The sequence below is a fragment of the Alosa alosa genome, chromosome 1, assembly GCF_017589495.1.
Source record: "Alosa alosa isolate M-15738 ecotype Scorff River chromosome 1, AALO_Geno_1.1, whole genome shotgun sequence".
NCBI classification, from domain to species: domain Eukaryota; kingdom Metazoa; phylum Chordata; class Actinopteri; order Clupeiformes; family Clupeidae; genus Alosa; species Alosa alosa.
Window position 1 is genome coordinate 40,335,432 of NC_063189.1, and position 18,992 is coordinate 40,354,423.

The window sequence follows — 18,992 nt, forward strand, 5'->3', positions numbered from 1 at the left end:
TACTCCTTGCCTGAATCTTGACCATCGTAGGCTACAATTTTAAGACAGTCAGCCCAGGGTTGCTAATTTTGCAGTTCTCAGATTTAACCTGTGCTCTTGTCACTATTTTCAAAATAATTAAATTAATGGAAAAAAAAGCGTCTTATCATACAACTTATCTATTGTAAACCCATTTTATGGCTGAACGGGTCAACCATGAGGGCAACATTATTTCACAGCTAAACAAAGGACAAAGCTCGTCATATGAGTGGATTAACAGCGATCATTGATTGAGTCATAGTATACGGATCTGGATTGAGTAGAGAAATTGTGTCACCTACTGGTTGGATATTCCTAGCCAGTAGCCACAGTGTTGTGTGTTGGTGAATTGGGAAGTCCGCAGTCTTTTTTCCTCGAAAATTTGAAGATTAGTGTTGCTATTAGAGAAAGCTTTCAGCGACTGTCTCTTACTAAGACAGTTGCTTTATAATTGACGAGATTCCCTAATTCCGAAAATCGTCCGTAATGCAGTCATATCTGGGTAGAAAACGTGTAATAACATGCATCCTGGGAGTGAGAGGGACTGTAAACTCTCCCTGTGAATTGAATAGGGCCCGCCCTTTTGCGTGGTTTGGAGTTGTCTAGTCGGGAAGTCTACGATGGTGCTCCGATGTTGGCAACGCTTGCTCTACTGATAGCCAAAATATCTTTACCTACACCTGTGATAAGGCACCAATGATAATAGATTTGGTTTTCTCAGTTTGCACTGTTCATTACGCTTCCTGGAAGTAGCTCGTGGTGCATAAACTGAGTTGCGCGACAAGCCTATTGCAACATTTTCAAAATGCACCACGCACTGAGAATGTTCTTGACAGAAGGACATTGCTGGGATGGCTCCAGTCGAAAGACTTATGCTGAACTGTTCGAAAAGCTAGACACCAACAAGGATGGAAAAGTGGACGTCGCAGAGCTCAGAGCTGGACTTATTGCAATGGGCGTCTCGTTTCGAAAAGGGGCAGCCCAGGTAAGGGGCTCATTCGCATGAGAGGGTACAGGACTTAAGGCGACACATATGTTTGTTTATGTGTGCACCATTTCAGACATAAAACTAATCGTATGGCCTGTTGGTGCTGATGTTATCGCAAAGGTAACGTTACAGTTTCCCTGTGAGTGTAGCTATACATAAAGTGCAAGACAATTAGGGCTTCCTCCGGGGGAAATTTGCGAAAAAATTCCTTGCGAAATACATTAGCCTGGGTGGCCATAGACATAATAGAGATCTCTATTATGTATATGTGTGTGTCAGTCCAAAACATAACTCTTTCCTGCGCAGTGCGCATGTCCGTTTAATTAACTGGAGTATTTTCCTAAAAAAATAAATAAATAACCGCTGCGGCTGTAGGCCGGTGGTCCAAGAGCATAGACATGCATGCCATTGGGTGCCGACCAGGATGCAACGGTGGTCCGTTTTAGCTAGGACATGCCGCTTTCTTTTCCCGTGGTCAGTTTTTAGTCTGCCTGCCTGCTTACATTTCGTTTATTTTAACCATGCTAAAATCTTCTAGGTAGCCACATATTTGACTATGCTATGGTTTAACATTCAGGCATGAGTCCCATGGAAATTAGTTGCAAATAGACTGTAGTCCCAGCATACTAGGTGTCCCAGCATACGCTTCAAGGTGTCATCTGCCTTATACCAGAGGATACTGGCATGTATAGCATTTCAGATGGTCATTCACAGGGGGGGATGTGTAGGCTACTTTAAATTGTTTAAATTCTATGTTTGACAGAAAATAGTTGAGTCTGGTGATAAAAACAAGGATGGAGGACTGGACATCACCGAATTCTCCAGATATCTCAAAGAGCATGAGAAGAAATTACGCTTGACATTCAAAAGCCTCGATAAAAACAATGATGGTAGGCCACATACATTTTAAAGTGATGACAAACAAGGTGCTTTCCCACTGATATTGGCCAACACATTTTTTATGTGGAGAAGAGGAGGCAAATTGTCATGATCATTCAATCAGAACACACAGAACTAGTGGTTGTTGAAAAAGTTGTCTCATGTCTCATCACCTTTACATTCTGCTGGATCAGTGTATAATCAGAATGTTCTGAAATGTTGCTGTTGATAGACATATGGTAAAATAAATACTTTGCTTTTGTTTTTTTTCCTACTTTGCATCAGGTGGACAGCATTCATGTCACACTAATCTAAATCAACATAAACGTGTTTTGCGATGGATTTGGGTGTAGACATAAAAAGCATGGAGGGTAGGAGAGGAATCAAGTAATTAAGGATCTTTGTAAAAATAAAACTGTCTTTCAGGTTGCCTTGATGCCAAAGAGATCCAGCAGTCTCTGGGAGAGTTGGGGATGGATATATCAAAAGAGGAAGCCCGCAAGATCCTCCAGAGGTTATTTTCTCTCAGTACACACCCTTGTGTGTGGCATTTCCTGCAATTCCTTAATGAGCCAGTGTACTTGAGCAAAGTTCATTTCTTCTCAACCATGAACCTGAAGACATTGCCTGCATGCAGTATGACTAGGGATGAATATTGGAGCAAGCAGTAGTATGTAGTGCATACCTATGTAATATTGAGTCCACGGAAATGGAAAAGGGCTGTGTTGTTTCCTGCAGTATTGACATAGACGGCACCATGACGGTAGACTGGAATGAATGGAGGGAGCACTTCCTGTTCAACCCTGCCACTAACCTGGAAGACATCATACGCTACTGGAAGCATTCCTCTGTGAGTGTCCCAGTACTGTAACCTATGGTTCTGCCAACTGTTTCTATTGACTTCACACATAGTGGCTTGATCACAGATGCTGATAGTGCTGTTCTTTTAACCACTTTTCCTTCCTCTTTCAGAGTATAACTTCACAGCTTTGAATTCATTGTCATGTGGTGTAAATTCACTCAGCCATGCAGTGCAGAACAGTGTAAAATGAACCATTACAGTAGGCTAGAGAATGTGTTGTTTAAGGTAATTAGGTGGTTTGGAAATGTGACACATTGATCCATCTGTCTTCTTATCTGTACTTATATTATTACTTATTATAGACTTCTAGTTGATCAATTACAGTGTAATAATACTGAAAACTAATAAATCCTGATGATCCTAAGGGACAGTTGAGGATTTTCAAAGGACACCATCAAAACATTACATCAAAACAGATGTAAATGCTGTGTTAGGAGCTAGTTAGACCGCTATATATTTTTCCCACATAAATACCTATAGTTCTGGTAAACCTGTTGCAGCGTATAGCTTTATGTCCTAGAGGGTAATTTGGCTTGTGCATAAATATATTGAGCTAAACTTTTTTTTCAAATGAAAAAAATCGGTTGTCAGCTGATATGATCCTTATTTCCATCAAGCTCTTTCAGACAGCAGGAGTGCATTTGTAACAGATTTGGGCAATTCTTTGCATTTGCCAGAGGATGTGTATATTTGTATGTCACTGCTATTCAGTCTATTTATAAGCAACAACACTATCTCGTATTGGCCACCAGGTGCTGGATATAGGGGACAGCCTTGCCATCCCAGATGAGTTCACAGAGGAGGAGAAGACCACCGGCATCTGGTGGAGACAGCTGGTTGCCGGGGCAATGGCTGGGGCAATCTCACGCACAGGCACTGCTCCTCTGGACAGGATAAAGGTGTTCATACAGGTGTGCCAAACATGTTGTCGCAATGCGTTGATATTTTAGCTCAATATCCAATCAGAGAACATCTTTTCTGTGCTCAAGAAGCACTTGTTGGTCAGGATAGTGTTGATAACTTATCACTTTGTTTGAATGAGGGCTTTTGTATGTGATGTGGATGCAAATAGTCCTATCTACTTAGGTTTTACCAGTCGTATGCGTTATGCTTTCCATGTGTTTACCAGGGCATGCAGTTTAACACCTCTGAATGTGTTCCAGGTGCACGCTTCAAAGTCAAACAACATCAGCTTGGTTGGCGGCTTTAAACAAATGATTAAGGAAGGAGGAGTGACTTCCCTTTGGAGGGGTAATGGAGTCAACGTCTTAAAAATAGCCCCAGAGACGTCCATCAAGTTCATGGCATATGAACAGGTGAGATTTGGTCAGATATGGGGAGTGAACCCCCACATACCCACATTTATCACACCAATAACCACTTTACTAGTATATCTTGTAATTGTTTGACAACATTCAGAGTTGAATATTCCCCTTGATCTATGCCAATGGTTAATGAAAAATAGGCCAAAGTTTTGCATTTTATGATTATGGGCCCTATCTTGGCGATCTAAAACGCATTGTCACTAGTGAAAAGCTTAAATACGTTTAGGGGTGTGTCCAGTCCACATTCGGGGTGGTTTAATCATTGTTGTTGTAATGATTTCTTTAATTAATCACAGTTAAATCACTGTCAGATTCCTGGCACAGTTGTTTCCTGGAATACTAATACAGATTGATATGTATCCAGAGGATGTGACAACATTACCATTATAATCATGAATCATGTTTCTATGTGTGTGTGTGAATGGTATCTTACAGGTAATGTAGTTCTTATTTCGGTCCACGGAATCCCAATGCAATACACAGGCGTGTCCTATAGTGACATGTCTTGCTCATCTCTGTATCTTGATGTTTTGCTGTGGGTAGACGTGTATGGCTCTGACCATGTTCAACACTGTCACAGCACACTAATCTCAAAGTCTTTTCCTGCAGTATAAAAAGCTGTTGTCGTCGGATGGTGGGAAAGTTGAGACTCATCAGAGGTTCATAGCCGGTTCCCTGGCTGGAGCTACAGCGCAGTCTGCTATCTATCCCTTGGAGGTGAGCTGATGGGGACACTGACAATAGAGAGGAATTCTGGTTGTGTCTCTGTGTTTCTTTCAGGTTCCCATCTGCAAAATACTGCTGAAGTTGTTATGTGTGGCGTAGCAGGCAGAAAGCTTTAGTTTTAAAGGTTTAGCTATATTACAGAGATTGCAGGATGTATGCCTTAGCACAGGGGTCTCAAACTCCCGGCCCGCGTCCGGCCCAATTCCGGCCCGCGACCTATGTCAAAATAATAATGTAATCCGGCCCTTGAGGGTATTTTTAACTGCGACAAACAACGATACTGATTAAAATAGACGATAGATCCAAGTACGGTGACAAATCTCATTTGTACTCTCCTCCACTATTTGCTAGACATCCAGAGCTTGATTCAAACCCAAAATCACTGCACAAAGTTTTCAGGAAATACTTTCACGTGAGAAACATGAAGACGTGCATTTGTAATGACGCAGAAGCGATGCTGGCCATAGTTTTGCACAAATTGAAGCAGAAATAGGCCTACACCAGATGTTGAAAAACGTTCACGTGTGATGAAGTCTTGGGTAGGCTATGTTATTCACCTATTCTGATTCTGAAGGAGAATATCCTTTTGGAGATTATGATCGATCGTCTATTGACAGTGATAGTCACAGTGCGTCTGTGAATGGAGGTGCGTCTTTGCGTGTATACGACGGTGTCCACTAAGCATGCCATGCTTATTTCGACCCTCTGCCCAACATAGCTTGGAGGTTGCAATGGTAATCATGATGATAGTGTCCGTAATGGACGTGGTACAGACAGCAGAGGTAGTAGAATATAGGGCGCTGAAGAACTACAAAGTCACCCGCGATAGGAACTGATTTGACCAGGATACTTTATTGTAGACCTTGTGGTTATAGGCTAGTAATAGTTTACTGTTGTTGGTATACATCGTAGGTGTTTTCCAGTTAATTTGTTATGTGGGTAATATGACAAAAAAGAAGTAAACCTGCTCAAATATGTTCATCCAGTATTTACTGAAAAGTGCATAATTTCAGGTGCTTGCCACCCAGTGGCAAATTAGATGGGTAAATTTACCCCCTTCATAAACTTTTGTTTATACTCAAGATTTTTGCATTTATAGTAGGACTATCTCTGACCACTTTCAAGCCATGGGCTTTTGAAATTTTGATATCAAACCCAATGGTGTTGCTTTCTTGACCCTGACGGCTAGTTTGCCAGGTTTAAAAAAGTTATGAGAGGAAAATATTTTTATTTGGTGTGAAACACACACATATAGGCCTACCTGTTTTTATGCTTTTTTGTTTGTTTTTATAATTTGTATTAATATTTATTTTATCATTATTTTATTTATAAGCTAAGGTTGCTAGCACAGGTGTTTAAAAATAGATAAAAAGACATGCACTTTCTGTTTGTAGTTTTGTGTTTGAAAATACAGTATTTGAAAAAAACATTGCATTTTAGAAAATAGCCGTTCTTTTTTTATTCTTTAACACTGACGTGGCCCTCCAATCAGATGACATTGGCAGAAGTGGCCCCCAGCCACCTCTTATGTCCTATGTCTTCATGTTATTTTCAGCCCAGTTTTACAGCATAAAAAACATATTGTCTGGTAAGCAATGTATAATAAAAAAGTATTATTCATAAGCAGCCCGCGCTTTGTAGGGTGGAAGACAAACATGTTCTCAGTATGACGGAACCATTAAAAGTTTGTACGGCATTCTCATTGACTTTCTACATAGCCCTGCTGTAGATTTGGAAAAAAGTGTGACATTAAGGGTAGTATAAACTTGTATTTGTACGCATTTGGTATCAATCATTATTTTTCCCTCTACATACTATATGAATTTAATGAAGAATTTAAGGATTAAACAAGGGAAGGTTGTGTTTTTTGTCATTTTCATAGAATTAAAATGGCATGTGGGGTAGCTACTAGTAGAAAAGTCGAAAATCCATGTGAAAGTAGCTCAGTGTATGGGTATTTAGTATACAAAGTGGCAGTGTTGTACCATAGATAAATAAATTGAGTCATCATTGTTTTGTCTCAGGGCCATGAAAACCCATAGGTATACAATGTAACCAAGTAAGTGTATTTATGCATGAATGAAACATGGTATATCATTGGCACTTTATACATAAAATGACTATAAACGGAGCAATTCCTTCATTGTTTTCCGTGGTCCTACTTGGTACACCACATACCCTTTTTAGTCCTATGATTTCCAAAAAATGCAATCTCACCTTGTTTTATCCTTATTATCTTCATGTTAATTTGTTGCAGAGACCTCAAATATTTGCTCAGTATTGATATTGTATTTGCAGACAAAATAATGATTGATGCCATATGGATACAAATAATTAGTTACAAGACCTTTAATATGACCAGTTTTGCACTTTTTTACCCATATCTAGGGCCTTATATACAACTAATGAGCATGCAGTATAAACTTTTAATGACCCAATCATACCGGGAACATGTGTCACGACTCAGAACGGGAATCAGTTGCAGATCAAAATGATTTATTTACAAACAGTCCAGCAGGCAAATCAGAGTCCAGGTACAGGCAGGTTTTGTAAACAGGCAGACAGACAGAAACAGACAGACAGGTACAGGCAGGTAATCCAAAGCCGACAGGCAGAAGACTTCGTCAAAAACAGGCAGGGTTCAAACCGGGAAGAACAGTAACTATAATCTTTTAAAGAGCTTCACGCTAGTCTCACTCACGTGGCAGTCAGGTAGCAAACAGTACATACCGTGACGATCTGACAAAGTGAACTAAAAGGGCAGTGTTTAAAATACTCCACAAATCAACACAAAATGAGAGAAAGGTGAACAGAGAAATTGGAGGGAATTCCACAAAGGCAGGAAGTTGCCCAAATAAGGACATGGGTGTGACTCTGGGCACATGACCCAACACATGGCTACAAAAATAAAGTCTAGAATTATCACACTCCAACAGGTAGGGGGAGACAAAAACAGTCCATATGAGAATCCTGACAGTACCCCCTCTTCTACCAGCGCCTCCTGGCGTTGACCATGGAAGGAGCAGGGTGCTGACGGTGAAAGTCCTTGATGAGCGAGGGGTCAACAATTTTCCAGGCAGAAACCCAGCTCCTCTCCTCGGGACCGTAGCCCTCCCAGTCCACCAGGTACTGGTGGCCCCGACCCCGACGGCGGACGTCAAGCAGGCGGCGGACTGTGTAAACCTCAGACCCATCAATGAGTCTGGGGGGTGGCGGGGGTTTGGGGTCGGGGTTGGGACCCAGACGTTTACACAGGAAGGGTTTGACACGGGACACATGGAAGGTGGGGTGGATGCGGCGGAGGGCAGGAGGGAGGTTCAGGCGAACCGCTGAGGGATTGACCACCTTGGAGATGGTATAGGGGCCGATGAAGCGCGGATTCAATTTTGGGGAAGTCACCTTCAGAGGAAGGTCACGCGTGGAAAGCCACACCCGCTGACCCTGGGTGTAGTGGGGAGCCCTGATGCGACGACGGTCTGCCTGACTCTTCGTTCTGGTCTGTAGCGAAGAATGGCGGCCCGAGTCCGCCTCCATGTTCTGTGACAGCGTCGGATGAATGTCTGTGCTGATGGAACCCCAACCTCCTCCTCCTGGACTGGGAGCCGAGGCAGCACTGAAACGGTGACAAGCCAGTTGAAGCAGATGGCAAGGAGTTCATAGAGTACTCTACCCATGGCAGTTGAAGGCTCCAGGGCGTAGGGTCCTGTGACGTCAGGCACCGCAATACTGTCTCCATCTGCTGGTTGGCTCGCTCCGACTGGCCATTTGATTGGGGATGAAAACCTGAGGACAGACTGACTTTAGCACCAAGAAGGTTGCAAAAAGCACGCCAAAAATTAGAGGTGAACTGGGGACCTCTGTCTGAGACCACATCCACTGGGAGCCCGTGTAGCCTGAAGACATGCTGCACGAGTAAGTCAGCGGTCTCTTTGGCAGAGGGCAGCTTGGGTAAGGGGACTAAGTGCACGGATTTGGAAAAGCGGTCAACAATGGTGAGGATTGTTGTGTTACCGTGAGAAGGTGGCAAACCAGTGACAAAGTCTAGGGCGATGTGGGACCAGGATCTCCTGGGCACTGGTAAGGGTTGCAGTAAGCCGGCAGGTGGTTGGTTGGATGGTTTATTCCGGGCACACACAGAACCGGCCCTTTACAAACTCACGCACACTCCCCTCCATAGCAGGCCACCAGAAGCGTTGCTTGATTAACGCAGTGGTACGTCTGACACCCGGGTGACAGGGCAGCTTGGATGAGTGACCCCATTGCAGGACCTGGGGACGGACAGATTGTGGTACAAAAAGACAGTTAGGTGGGCAAGCACTGGGGCCGGACTCACCAGACAGGGCTGTGCGGACAATGGTCTCAATATCCCATCTAGCAGCTCCTATAAGGCACTGTGGAGGTAGGATGGTGCTAGGTGCAGGAGCAGGATCCGAATCCGGGAACTGACTAGACAGGGCATCTGGTTTACCATTCTTGGATCCTGGTCGGTAAGACAGACAAAAGTTAAACCGGGAGAAAAACAGAGACCAACGAGATTGCCTGGGGTTTAAACGCTTAGCCGAACGGAGATACTCCAGATTCTTATGATCTGTCTAAACTAAAAATGACTCCTTGGCACCCTCCAGCCAATGACGCCACTCCTCTAGGGCTAACTTTACTGCTAACAGCTCTCTGTCTCCAATGTCGTAGTTGCGCTCAGTGGGAGTGAGTTTGTGGGAGTAAAATGCACAGGGATGGATCTTCTGATCTGCCCCAGACTTCTGAGAAAGAATAGCACCCACCCCAACATCCGTTGGCTCAAGATCAGGGCCGATGTGAAACGACTCTTCAGGTTGTTGAACGCTGCTTCGGCAGCTGGTGACCAAGAGAATTTCATCCTGGAGGAGGTTAGAGTGGTTAGGGGAGCAGCCACCGAACCATAGTTGCGGATGAACCGCCGGTAGAAGTTAGCAAACCCCAGGAATCTTTGTAGCCCCGTCCATCGTAGGGCACTCCCAGTCGGTGACTGCTTTTACTTTAGAACCATCCATCTGTACCCCTCCTGCTGTGATGACATACCCCAGGAAGGAAACAGTCTCTTTGTGAAATTCACATTTCTCCGCTTTAACGAACAGTTGGTTCTCCAAAAGGCTCTGCAGGACACTACGGACATGTTGGGAGTGCTGGGAAACAGACGGGGAAAAAATTTAAAATGTCATCTAGATAAACAAAAACAAACTTGTTAAGCATATCCCTCAGGACATCATTAATCAGACCCTGGAACACAGCTGGGCAGTTGGTGAGACCAAATGGCATGACTAAGTACTCATAGTGACCTGAAGGAGTATTAAATGCAGTCTTCCATTCATCCCCCTCCCTTACTTGGACCAGATGGTAAGCACTGCGGAGATCCAACTTGCTGAAAATCTTGGCCCCCTGCAACAGCTCAAATACTGAGGACATCAAAGGCAGAGGGTAGCGGTTTTCACCGTGATGTTGTTTAAGCCCCTATAGTCTATACAAGGACGCAGGGCGCCATCCTTCTTCCCCACGAAGAAAAACCCGGCACCAGCAGGTGAGGAAGAGGGTGGATGATACCGGCAGCTAGTGATTCACCAATGTATTTGTTCATAGCTTCGGTTTCGGGAGGAGACAAGGAATAAAGACGGCCCTTAGGAGGTGACGTACCAGGTAGAAGATCGATGGCCAGGTCATAGGGTCGGTGTGGTGGCAGGGAGGTTGCACGGGCCTTTACTGAACACGGCCTTGAGATCCAGGTACTCAGGTGGTACATTAGACAGATCCATGGAATCATCTGTGACTGGTGAGACTGCAGACAGGGGGGTAAGAGCATTCTTAAGACAGTTATTCAAACAAAATGGGCTCCAGCCTAGGATGGTGTTATTAGCCCAATCAACATGTGGATTGTGCTTTACCAGCCAGGGCCGGCCAAGGAGAATAGGAGCAGTCGGTGAGTCTAACATATGGAACACTAGGTTCTCTTGATGATTGCTGGAAATGAGTAGACTCACCGGGGGCGTGACATGGGTTATCTGGGAGAACCTTACTCCGGTTAGTGCTCTTGCCTCCAGGGGTGTCTTCAGTTTGGCTGAGGCGAGGTGTAGCTCAGAAGCCAGAGAGGTGTCCATGAAATTGCCATCAGCTCCCGAGTCAATAAGTGCAGACACAAGGTGGGAATGAGCTCCTGTAATGAGCGTGGCAGGGACAAGGGTACGGACAGGTGAAGAGGGATGAAGAGGAGTGACGCTCACCAGTAATCCCCCCTCTACAGGTGAGCATTGCCTTTTGCTGGGCATTGGGCGGAGTAATGGCCAGGCTTACCACAATACATGCAAGAATTGGTGTCCCTTCTTCTTTGTCTCTCAGCTGGGGACAGATGGGTACGGTCCACCTGCATGGGCTCTTGTACACTGGGGTCTGCTGCCACTGGCAGGGACGGACGAGGGACCTCCGAGGAGGGTGACCTCAGAGGAGGGCGGAACTCTCGCTCCCCGGTGCGCTGCTTCAGGCGTTTGTCCACTCGGATGGCCAGCTCAACGAGGTCATCGAAGGTGGAAGGTAGTTCACTGGTGGCGATCTCATCCTTGATGGCCTCAGAGAGTCCATAAAGGAAAGCATCATACTGGGCATCTGGATTCCAGCCACTGGTGGTGGCGAGGGTGCGAAAGTCTATAGGATAGTCTGAAGCAGACCTCTTGCCTTGACGGATCTGCAACATCATTCTGGCGGCCTCTCACCCATGCACCGAGCGATTGAAGACCTTCATCTCATCTATGAATGCCTGATAACTGAGACAGACTGGGGAGTTGGAGTCCCAAACTGCAGTTCCCCACTCTCTTGCACGGCCCGTCAAGAGAGTTATGACATATGCAACCTGGGACTGATCCGACGGGAAGGTGGCAGGCTGCAGCTGGAACACCAACGAACATTGTGAAAGGAAAGATCTGCAGGTTCCTGGTTCCCCGGCATAAAGTGCAGGGGCTGGCAGTCGGGGCTCTCGGAACGGGTTACCAGACGGGTCGGGTGGTGTCGGCAGTTGAGGCTGGGGTGGCGTCACCAGGGCCAGTTGGAGCTGCTGCAGCTGGGCAGACATGTCTGTGATGTTGGTTGTGAGGGCCTCCAGAGACCTTTGAACTGCCTCGAACTGGGCTTGATGTTGACCGAGAAGCGCTCCTTGCCTCTCCAGCACAGTCTTCACCTGATTCAGATCTGCTGATTCCATCTTGGTCAGATCGTACTGTCACGACTCAGAACGGGAATCAGTTGCAGATCAAAATGATTTATTCAAACAGTCCAGCAGGCAAATCAGAGTCCAGGTACAGGCAGGTTTCGTAAACAGGCAGGCAGGCAGACAGATACAGACGGACAGGTACAGGCAGGTAATCCAAAGCCGACAGGCAGAAGACTTCGTCAAAAACAGGCAGGGTTCAAACCGGGAAGAACAGTAACTATAATCTCTCTTTAAAGAGCTTCACGCTAGTCTCACTCACGTGGCAGTCGGGTAGCAAACCGTACATACCGTGACGATCTGACAAAGCGAACTAAAAGGGCAGTGTTTAAATACTCCACAAATCAACAGTAACTATAATCTCTCTTTAAAGAGCTTCACGCTAGTCTCACTCACGTGGCAGTCGGGTAGCAAACCGTACATACCGTGACGATCTGACAAAGCGAACTAAAAGGGCAGTGTTTAAATACTCCACAAATCAACACAAAATGAGAGACAGGTGAACAGAGAAATTGGAGGGAATTCCACAAAGGCATCTGGTGGTTAGCAGACATAACGGCGGCTCTCATTAGCGATTAAACAATCACAGACGAAGCCACATGCCGACCAAGTGGCCCTTCTCTGACATTGGTAAAACAAAGCGGAGAGACAACGTGTTCTGTTCCCTTGTGGGTAAAAACTATTAGGCCTACAGTCATTGGAATAAACATTATAGTTTTGATATGCTTCTAATAATTCTAATTGAAAATGCAATGTGCTTGGTTTTAAATAATGCTATGTTTCCGTGAAAATCTTAAAATGTCCTTGGGAGGGTGGTAGCGTGTTCGTATACCGCACGCGCGACCGCGGTTCAAATCCCGCCATGTTCATAATTGCCATGAGTTAGCATTATTTGATATTGCATGCTTCTCTATTGTGGTTGTGTTTAAGACTTCATTTGATGTTTTGCAAAAACTAATGGCAAAATAACGTAGGCTAATTGCTGTAGATGACCACAGTAGTGTCAGATAACAGAAAACATATAAAGGGCATTGTGAAAACATGGGGCATTGTGTACAATGGGGATTGTGAAGTGCTTGTGTAGGGCTACAATTTTAGAAGGGTGCTTGTGCAACAAAACATTTGTGTTGGGGACTTTAAGGTTTATCGAACCCGTAACGCTTTAGGGGTTTGATACAAGCACCGGTGCCCCTGTGTCAAATGTCCCATTTAAACTTTTCAGTGACGTCCGAAGCTTCAGACGTCATCAGTCAATGACCTTACAACTTTGATACGCGCTCCGATACATTGTGCCGAAGCAGATTGCTTCGCGGAAGTGATGCGAGCTTCGGTGCCTCGGTGTCAGACTTCCCATCCCTAACATAAAGGCCATCAAAATCAACTTTAAAATAAAGTAATACCTAGGGTTGAGCTATTGTATTTTTCCTACTAGCATTATAGTGTTGAATTGCAGAGCTACGCAGACCCATCCAAGTATAAAAGCTCAAAACCGTGTAGACTATGGCATAAGCACAGACTAAATTGGCGATAAATATTCTATATGCCCATGACATTTGCAATATTGTTTATATTGAAAGCTCACTTATTTTGAATGCATGAATGGAAGAATTCTTTTTTTTGTATGTCAAGGTAATGAAGACCAGGCTGACTTTGCGAAAGACAGGCCAATACTCAGGAATGTTTGACTGTGCCAAGAAGATCTTACAGAAGGAAGGCATTAAGGCTTTTTACAAAGGCTACACTCCAAACCTTATAGGAATCATTCCCTACGCTGGGATTGACCTTGCTGTTTATGAGGTACTGTATGAGCGTCACTGTTATGGGGCACTAGTTTATCATGTTTTCATTAGTGGCATTTGGTTGCAACTAAGAAATACTGCAGTGTTCTAGGCTAGAAATGAATTAAGTATGTTGTCCATATCAAACTTTAGTAAGCTCATTCCAATGTGAAATTCAATTACATTCTAACCAAATATTCTTGAATCCTAACCAATCCAGTATTTTGCCTAATAGACCTTTTGTATGCATACAAAAAGTTTCAGATCTTTTACCTAGACTCATGAAAAATCGGAGCAAAATGTAACATATTATGTTTATATTTTTAAGACCTGAAATGTTGTTGAGTACAGACATGGGATAGATAGTATCCTGTTCTATCTGTTTTAGAGCTTGAAGAATATGTGGTTATCACGATATGCCAAAGACACAGCCAATCCTGGCATCTTGGTACTGCTAGGTTGTGGGACTATCTCAAGCACATGCGGGCAGCTTGCTAGCTATCCACTTGCCTTAGTGCGGACACGGATGCAGGCACAAGGTTAGTGGAATGATAATCATGCGACCCCTCTCAAATCATTATCTGGATAATTTTGCATAATTAAAAGTGAATCACGTAAAGCAGTTTCATATTTCTTAAAGTGGCTAGATATTTTTCCTTTAATGATTGTGGGAAAATAGCAGAAACAGAGATTTAGGTTGACATTTTGTAGTAATTTTAATGTTCACTTTTTAATCCTCTCTCTTACCTGTTTTCCCCTCAGCAACTCTGGATGCAGGTGAACAGACATCGATGCGCACACTTGTGAAGAACGTTGTGGCCAAAGAAGGTTTTTTTGGTCTCTACCGTGGCATCCTACCCAATTTCATGAAAGTCATTCCTGCCGTCAGTATTAGTTATGTGGTTTACGAGTACACTAAAACAGGACTAGGGATATCAAAATGACAAGGGGAGGGCTGTCCTGACTGAAACACAGTTATACATGCTGTAAATGTGATGAGAAGGACCAACAGGAATGAGAGGAAAAAAACTAAATAATAGGTAAACAGTTGCATGTATCTCAGTTTCAAGCCTGTCCAAGGCAGATGTGTGTTTGGAAGATGTTTTATGAAATATTATCATTATTTTATGTCCTATAGGACTGTTTGAAATGTTTGTCTTGTATGTTCATTGTTTACATGATGTCAGAGGTCAGAGCACTGATGATTTAGCATGTTGTATGTGTGAGACTTTCAGACAGAGTGGCCTTATCCTCCGTGTTAAGGAAGGCGAAGCATTAAATATGGAGACTTATGACATCAGCAATAATGTGAACATTAAAATATTATTTTATATCATATACATAGAGTGAGTTTTATTCATTAGGATTATTTCAGTAGTAAATCATGTAATTTTCAATTCATAAGATTAAAATTATTGGCACTACCATAATTTGAATGATGGGCAATGAGCAAAGAATTTTCTGCATGAGCTAAAGTTGTATCGTGCGGTGTGGCAACATTGAGCTGATCCACCCATATTTCAGCTTAGGATCTTGCTAATGTTATTGAATTAACAAAATAGATTTGGCCTCATCCCATTTTTCATGATAAAGAACGTATACTCAGGCTTGCAGGGTCAAGGTTTGGTATGTGTTAAGAATTATTTCCTGAATTGGTAATCCTTATGTTTGGTACCAATCACAGTTTCACCTCAATTTAACTTTGCACCGTCCTTTCCCCAAGTCAACTTGTAGTTAGAAAGAAGGTTACTGGTCTATCAACACCTTTGGCAGGATGGGAGGATGTACAATCAGCGGGACCTGCTCCTTCCAATATTACAGAGAGAAGAGAATTCACTTTCAAATGAACTTACAGATAAAAAAATAATTAGATAATGAAATATACTTATTAATATGTTTATTTGTTCAATGTATGCATTGTGCCAGGTACTGTAGGCCTCCAAGCATTCGTTAAAACAGTCCCAACTTGCAGTTTATTTCAGTGTCCTCCTGGGGGCGCTGTCTTTCAGTTTCATACAGAGCCGTTTCAGCTTTTGGTCAGAAGCAGTCAGAAGGTGACCTGAAGCTGTTCTTGGCTTTCTTTTCGCTAGGGCCAGGCTCTAGTACGCCCACTTACAACTTTATCGGCAGAGAATGTTTCACTCGATTCTTTAGGCTTTTTTCTTTTTCTTTATTTCTCACCAAATGTTCCCAGGATGCGCTGTTAGTATAGCTAATAGATGATTTTTGGAGATGAGAAGTTGAATCGTAGCTTTGCAGTGAGTAATGCCTTTCAGCATCCTACAAAACGTCTTCTGTAAAATCGTGTAGACTAAAAGGTATGCTGCATATGGGGCAAATTATTTTGCAAGCTATTTCTTAACAGAACAACTAACATTAGACAGAACAAGGAATATGCTTTGATTGAGGCTTGTTGGATATTTGTTTACAACGCTTTATTCATAGTTAAAAGTCTATTTAGAATGGCTTCAAACTAAGTGAAAAATAGTATTACGTTGTTTGTGTATACAATCAGACACGTGACCTAAAGCCTTTTTGCATGCAGTTGTGTGCATTATGGATGAGACGGGTGGACGGACGGGCAACAGGATGATGTGGCACGGTTCACAAACCCGATCACATCCCACTCTGAACTTGTTGCTTGTTTGCGAAATACGAATAAATAATCATGGCTATGGACATCAGCCCATTTCACTTGCTAGCGCATTGAATTACGATTGAGAAGTTGTCTTGCGCATTAATTTAAACGTTGCACTGTAACGTTACTATACATTTTAAGGTATTTTCTCACCGGAAATTATACTCATAGCACGCAAGGGATTATGGGAATCGGGTGAAATAGGAGATATCAGTCAGGATGGCCGAGCGGTCTAAGGCGCTGCGTTCAGGTCGCAGTCTCCCCTGGAGGCGTGGGTTCGAATCCCACTTCTGACAGATATTCCTTTTCGATTCACTTGTATCTGCAAGGTAAGACAACTCTTACTGACATGTGGATTCAAGTAGTCTTGAACGCAGCCACATGCACCACTCTGATTGTATTCAATACAGCGCCACACTTGGAAAAAAGTGGTATAACAAAATTTTAGCAGGCCCCAGTGCAGTGGACATCTAGACCAGTGTTTCTCAAAGTGTGGTCCGCGAGCAGACGTGGTAAAATATAATATAGATGAGTTGTTTGCCATATTGAACCAACATGTATGTAAATCCAAACAGTTCTGCAACGCTGCCTATGTAAGTTATGCCAGTTTAAATCATATGAATCCTCTGACACAAGCAAGGTGCACAGAAAATAAGCAACGTGGCTCAGTGCTCAGTGAGTAAGCCTATTGTGTAAGTAACTATTTAAGTAGGTCTACTCTTTTTTTTAGCTAGGTGGTCCGTGAGGTTTTTTTTTTAAGTGGTCCTTGGTCTGAAAAAGTTTGAGAAACACTGATCTAGACACTTTTGACATGATTGTTTCTTCACATGCTTTTGACATTTTTTGGTAGGGTGACCAGACGTCGTCTTTTCCTCGGACATGTCCTCTTGTTGAGACCTAAATAAAAGCGTCCGGCCGGAATTTCAAAATTGTCCAGGATTTTGTTCTACCTCAAGGGCGTCACTAGAACCAGAACCTTTTTTTATTTGGCCTTTACCCCCCTACAAAGCCAAAGCATTTTTTGTGAAATTCACTTTTTTACACCAATATAAAATGCCAAATCCTCCAATCAATCTATCAACATGTCATTGATCTACTGAAACATTTCCTGAAGATATAGGGATTTTCATTTTACAGTATCAGCTAAAATACATTGTGAAAGACAAACAACAATGCTGTTTTTCTCAGTTTGGAATTAGATACTGCACTTTGCTTTGCAGAGCTGTGCCCCAGCAAATTCTCATGTTCAGGTTCATAGCCTACATTTCTCGCAGTGGGGTAGGCCTACTCATCACACAGCAATCACGTGAATGCCCAGAATTTAAGCTTTCCAATGATATTAGCGCCAAGTCCTGTGATAAATGGTTCGCGAGAAAATTAACATTGAACTTGCATTAAATTCAATATTTGCATTCTGCCTGACACCCATTAGGCATAGGCTACTCTGAATCCGATGGGTGAATCTCACAAATTCGTCACTCAACACATGGAAAACCGTATCATAAACAGCAGACCTTACCGAATATGTGGATATAAAGCATGCATCTGTACAATAAGGTTCGAGTAATCCGGTCAGTTTTGAAATTGCAACACATTTCTGCAAGGTAGGCTATGTCAGTGTGGAGCATCGGCTAGCATGAAAGCTAGCAGCCTGGGATTTTGGCTCCATTACTAGTAAGCTCGACTTCCGATCCGAGGCAGCCTTCTGTTGTTTGCGGGTTCGAGTCCGGGCGTGTGCAAGTCTGAACCGAGTACTCCTTTCTTCATTGTGCTTACATATGGAGTACTATAAATTTAATGTTATGTTTATTGGTATCATTGTAAGTCGATACTTCAAAGCGTCTGAAAAAGGGCAGTACGCTCAAAGCATCATCTACATTACATTTTAATGTACAATTCTTGTGTGCGAGTTATTTTTCTACCTGTTTTATAATAAATAAAATAATAGTTCTAATACTTAGTATAATTAATAATTTAAAGGGGAACTATGCAACATTTTTAACTTGAAAACACAGTTTAGAAATCATTGTGATGGTAAAATGACCTCTTGTGGCGAGAATGGCAGCTTGCCCTGCTCCCCCTACCGTCTCCTAGCAGAAAACCAACCTTGCAAGATCTGCTCTAATGTCCCGGCAGTGTCTAAATCCCAAAGTCCCATGATAAGCGAGAATGAGCGAGAAACAAGAAATGCTTAAAATTCTCTGGACGAATGCCTCCTTGAAGCACCAGCCAGCTAGCTATAAGATGGCTTCATTTTCTAGATGTTCATCATGGCAGAGCCAGCGAAAATGCCAAAGAGACAGTTGTGAAATATGCAGCCCAAAGCTGTAGGGGGAGTTCCATAGAGAAAAATGCGACATCAAAAGTGAGAAATCGGTGAAGAAATGACTTGAGTTACAGAACGGCCCTTTATAGCTAAACAGTACACTATTACAAAGTATGCTTATACGTGATACCGATATTGGTCACTCTATAGATTGTTGGCCTAAAAAGAGACACAATTTGATACAATATGTAATGGGGGGTCACTCCACCAGGGTGACCTCTTGG

At 43.2% G+C, this 18,992-nt stretch overlaps 1 protein-coding gene and 1 non-coding gene across 2 annotated transcripts; both read left to right on the forward strand.

Moving 5' to 3' along the window:
- Positions 1-362: 362 nt before the first annotated feature.
- LOC125306994 (calcium-binding mitochondrial carrier protein SCaMC-1-like) lies at positions 363-15,130 on the forward strand. Its single transcript, XM_048262684.1, has 10 exons — positions 363-1,003; positions 1,770-1,896; positions 2,312-2,399; positions 2,624-2,735; positions 3,500-3,658; positions 3,911-4,063; positions 4,682-4,789; positions 13,656-13,823; positions 14,193-14,343; positions 14,567-15,130. Exons 1-10 carry the CDS (start codon positions 824-826, stop codon positions 14,746-14,748), a joined length of 1,428 nt encoding a protein of 475 aa, XP_048118641.1. The 5' UTR covers positions 363-823; the 3' UTR covers positions 14,749-15,130.
- A 1,525-nt stretch (positions 15,131-16,655) lies between these two features.
- Positions 16,656-16,738, forward strand: trnal-cag. The gene has a single exon. It is a non-coding gene; the product is annotated as a tRNA-Leu (tRNA).
- Positions 16,739-18,992: the final 2,254 nt, after the last annotated feature.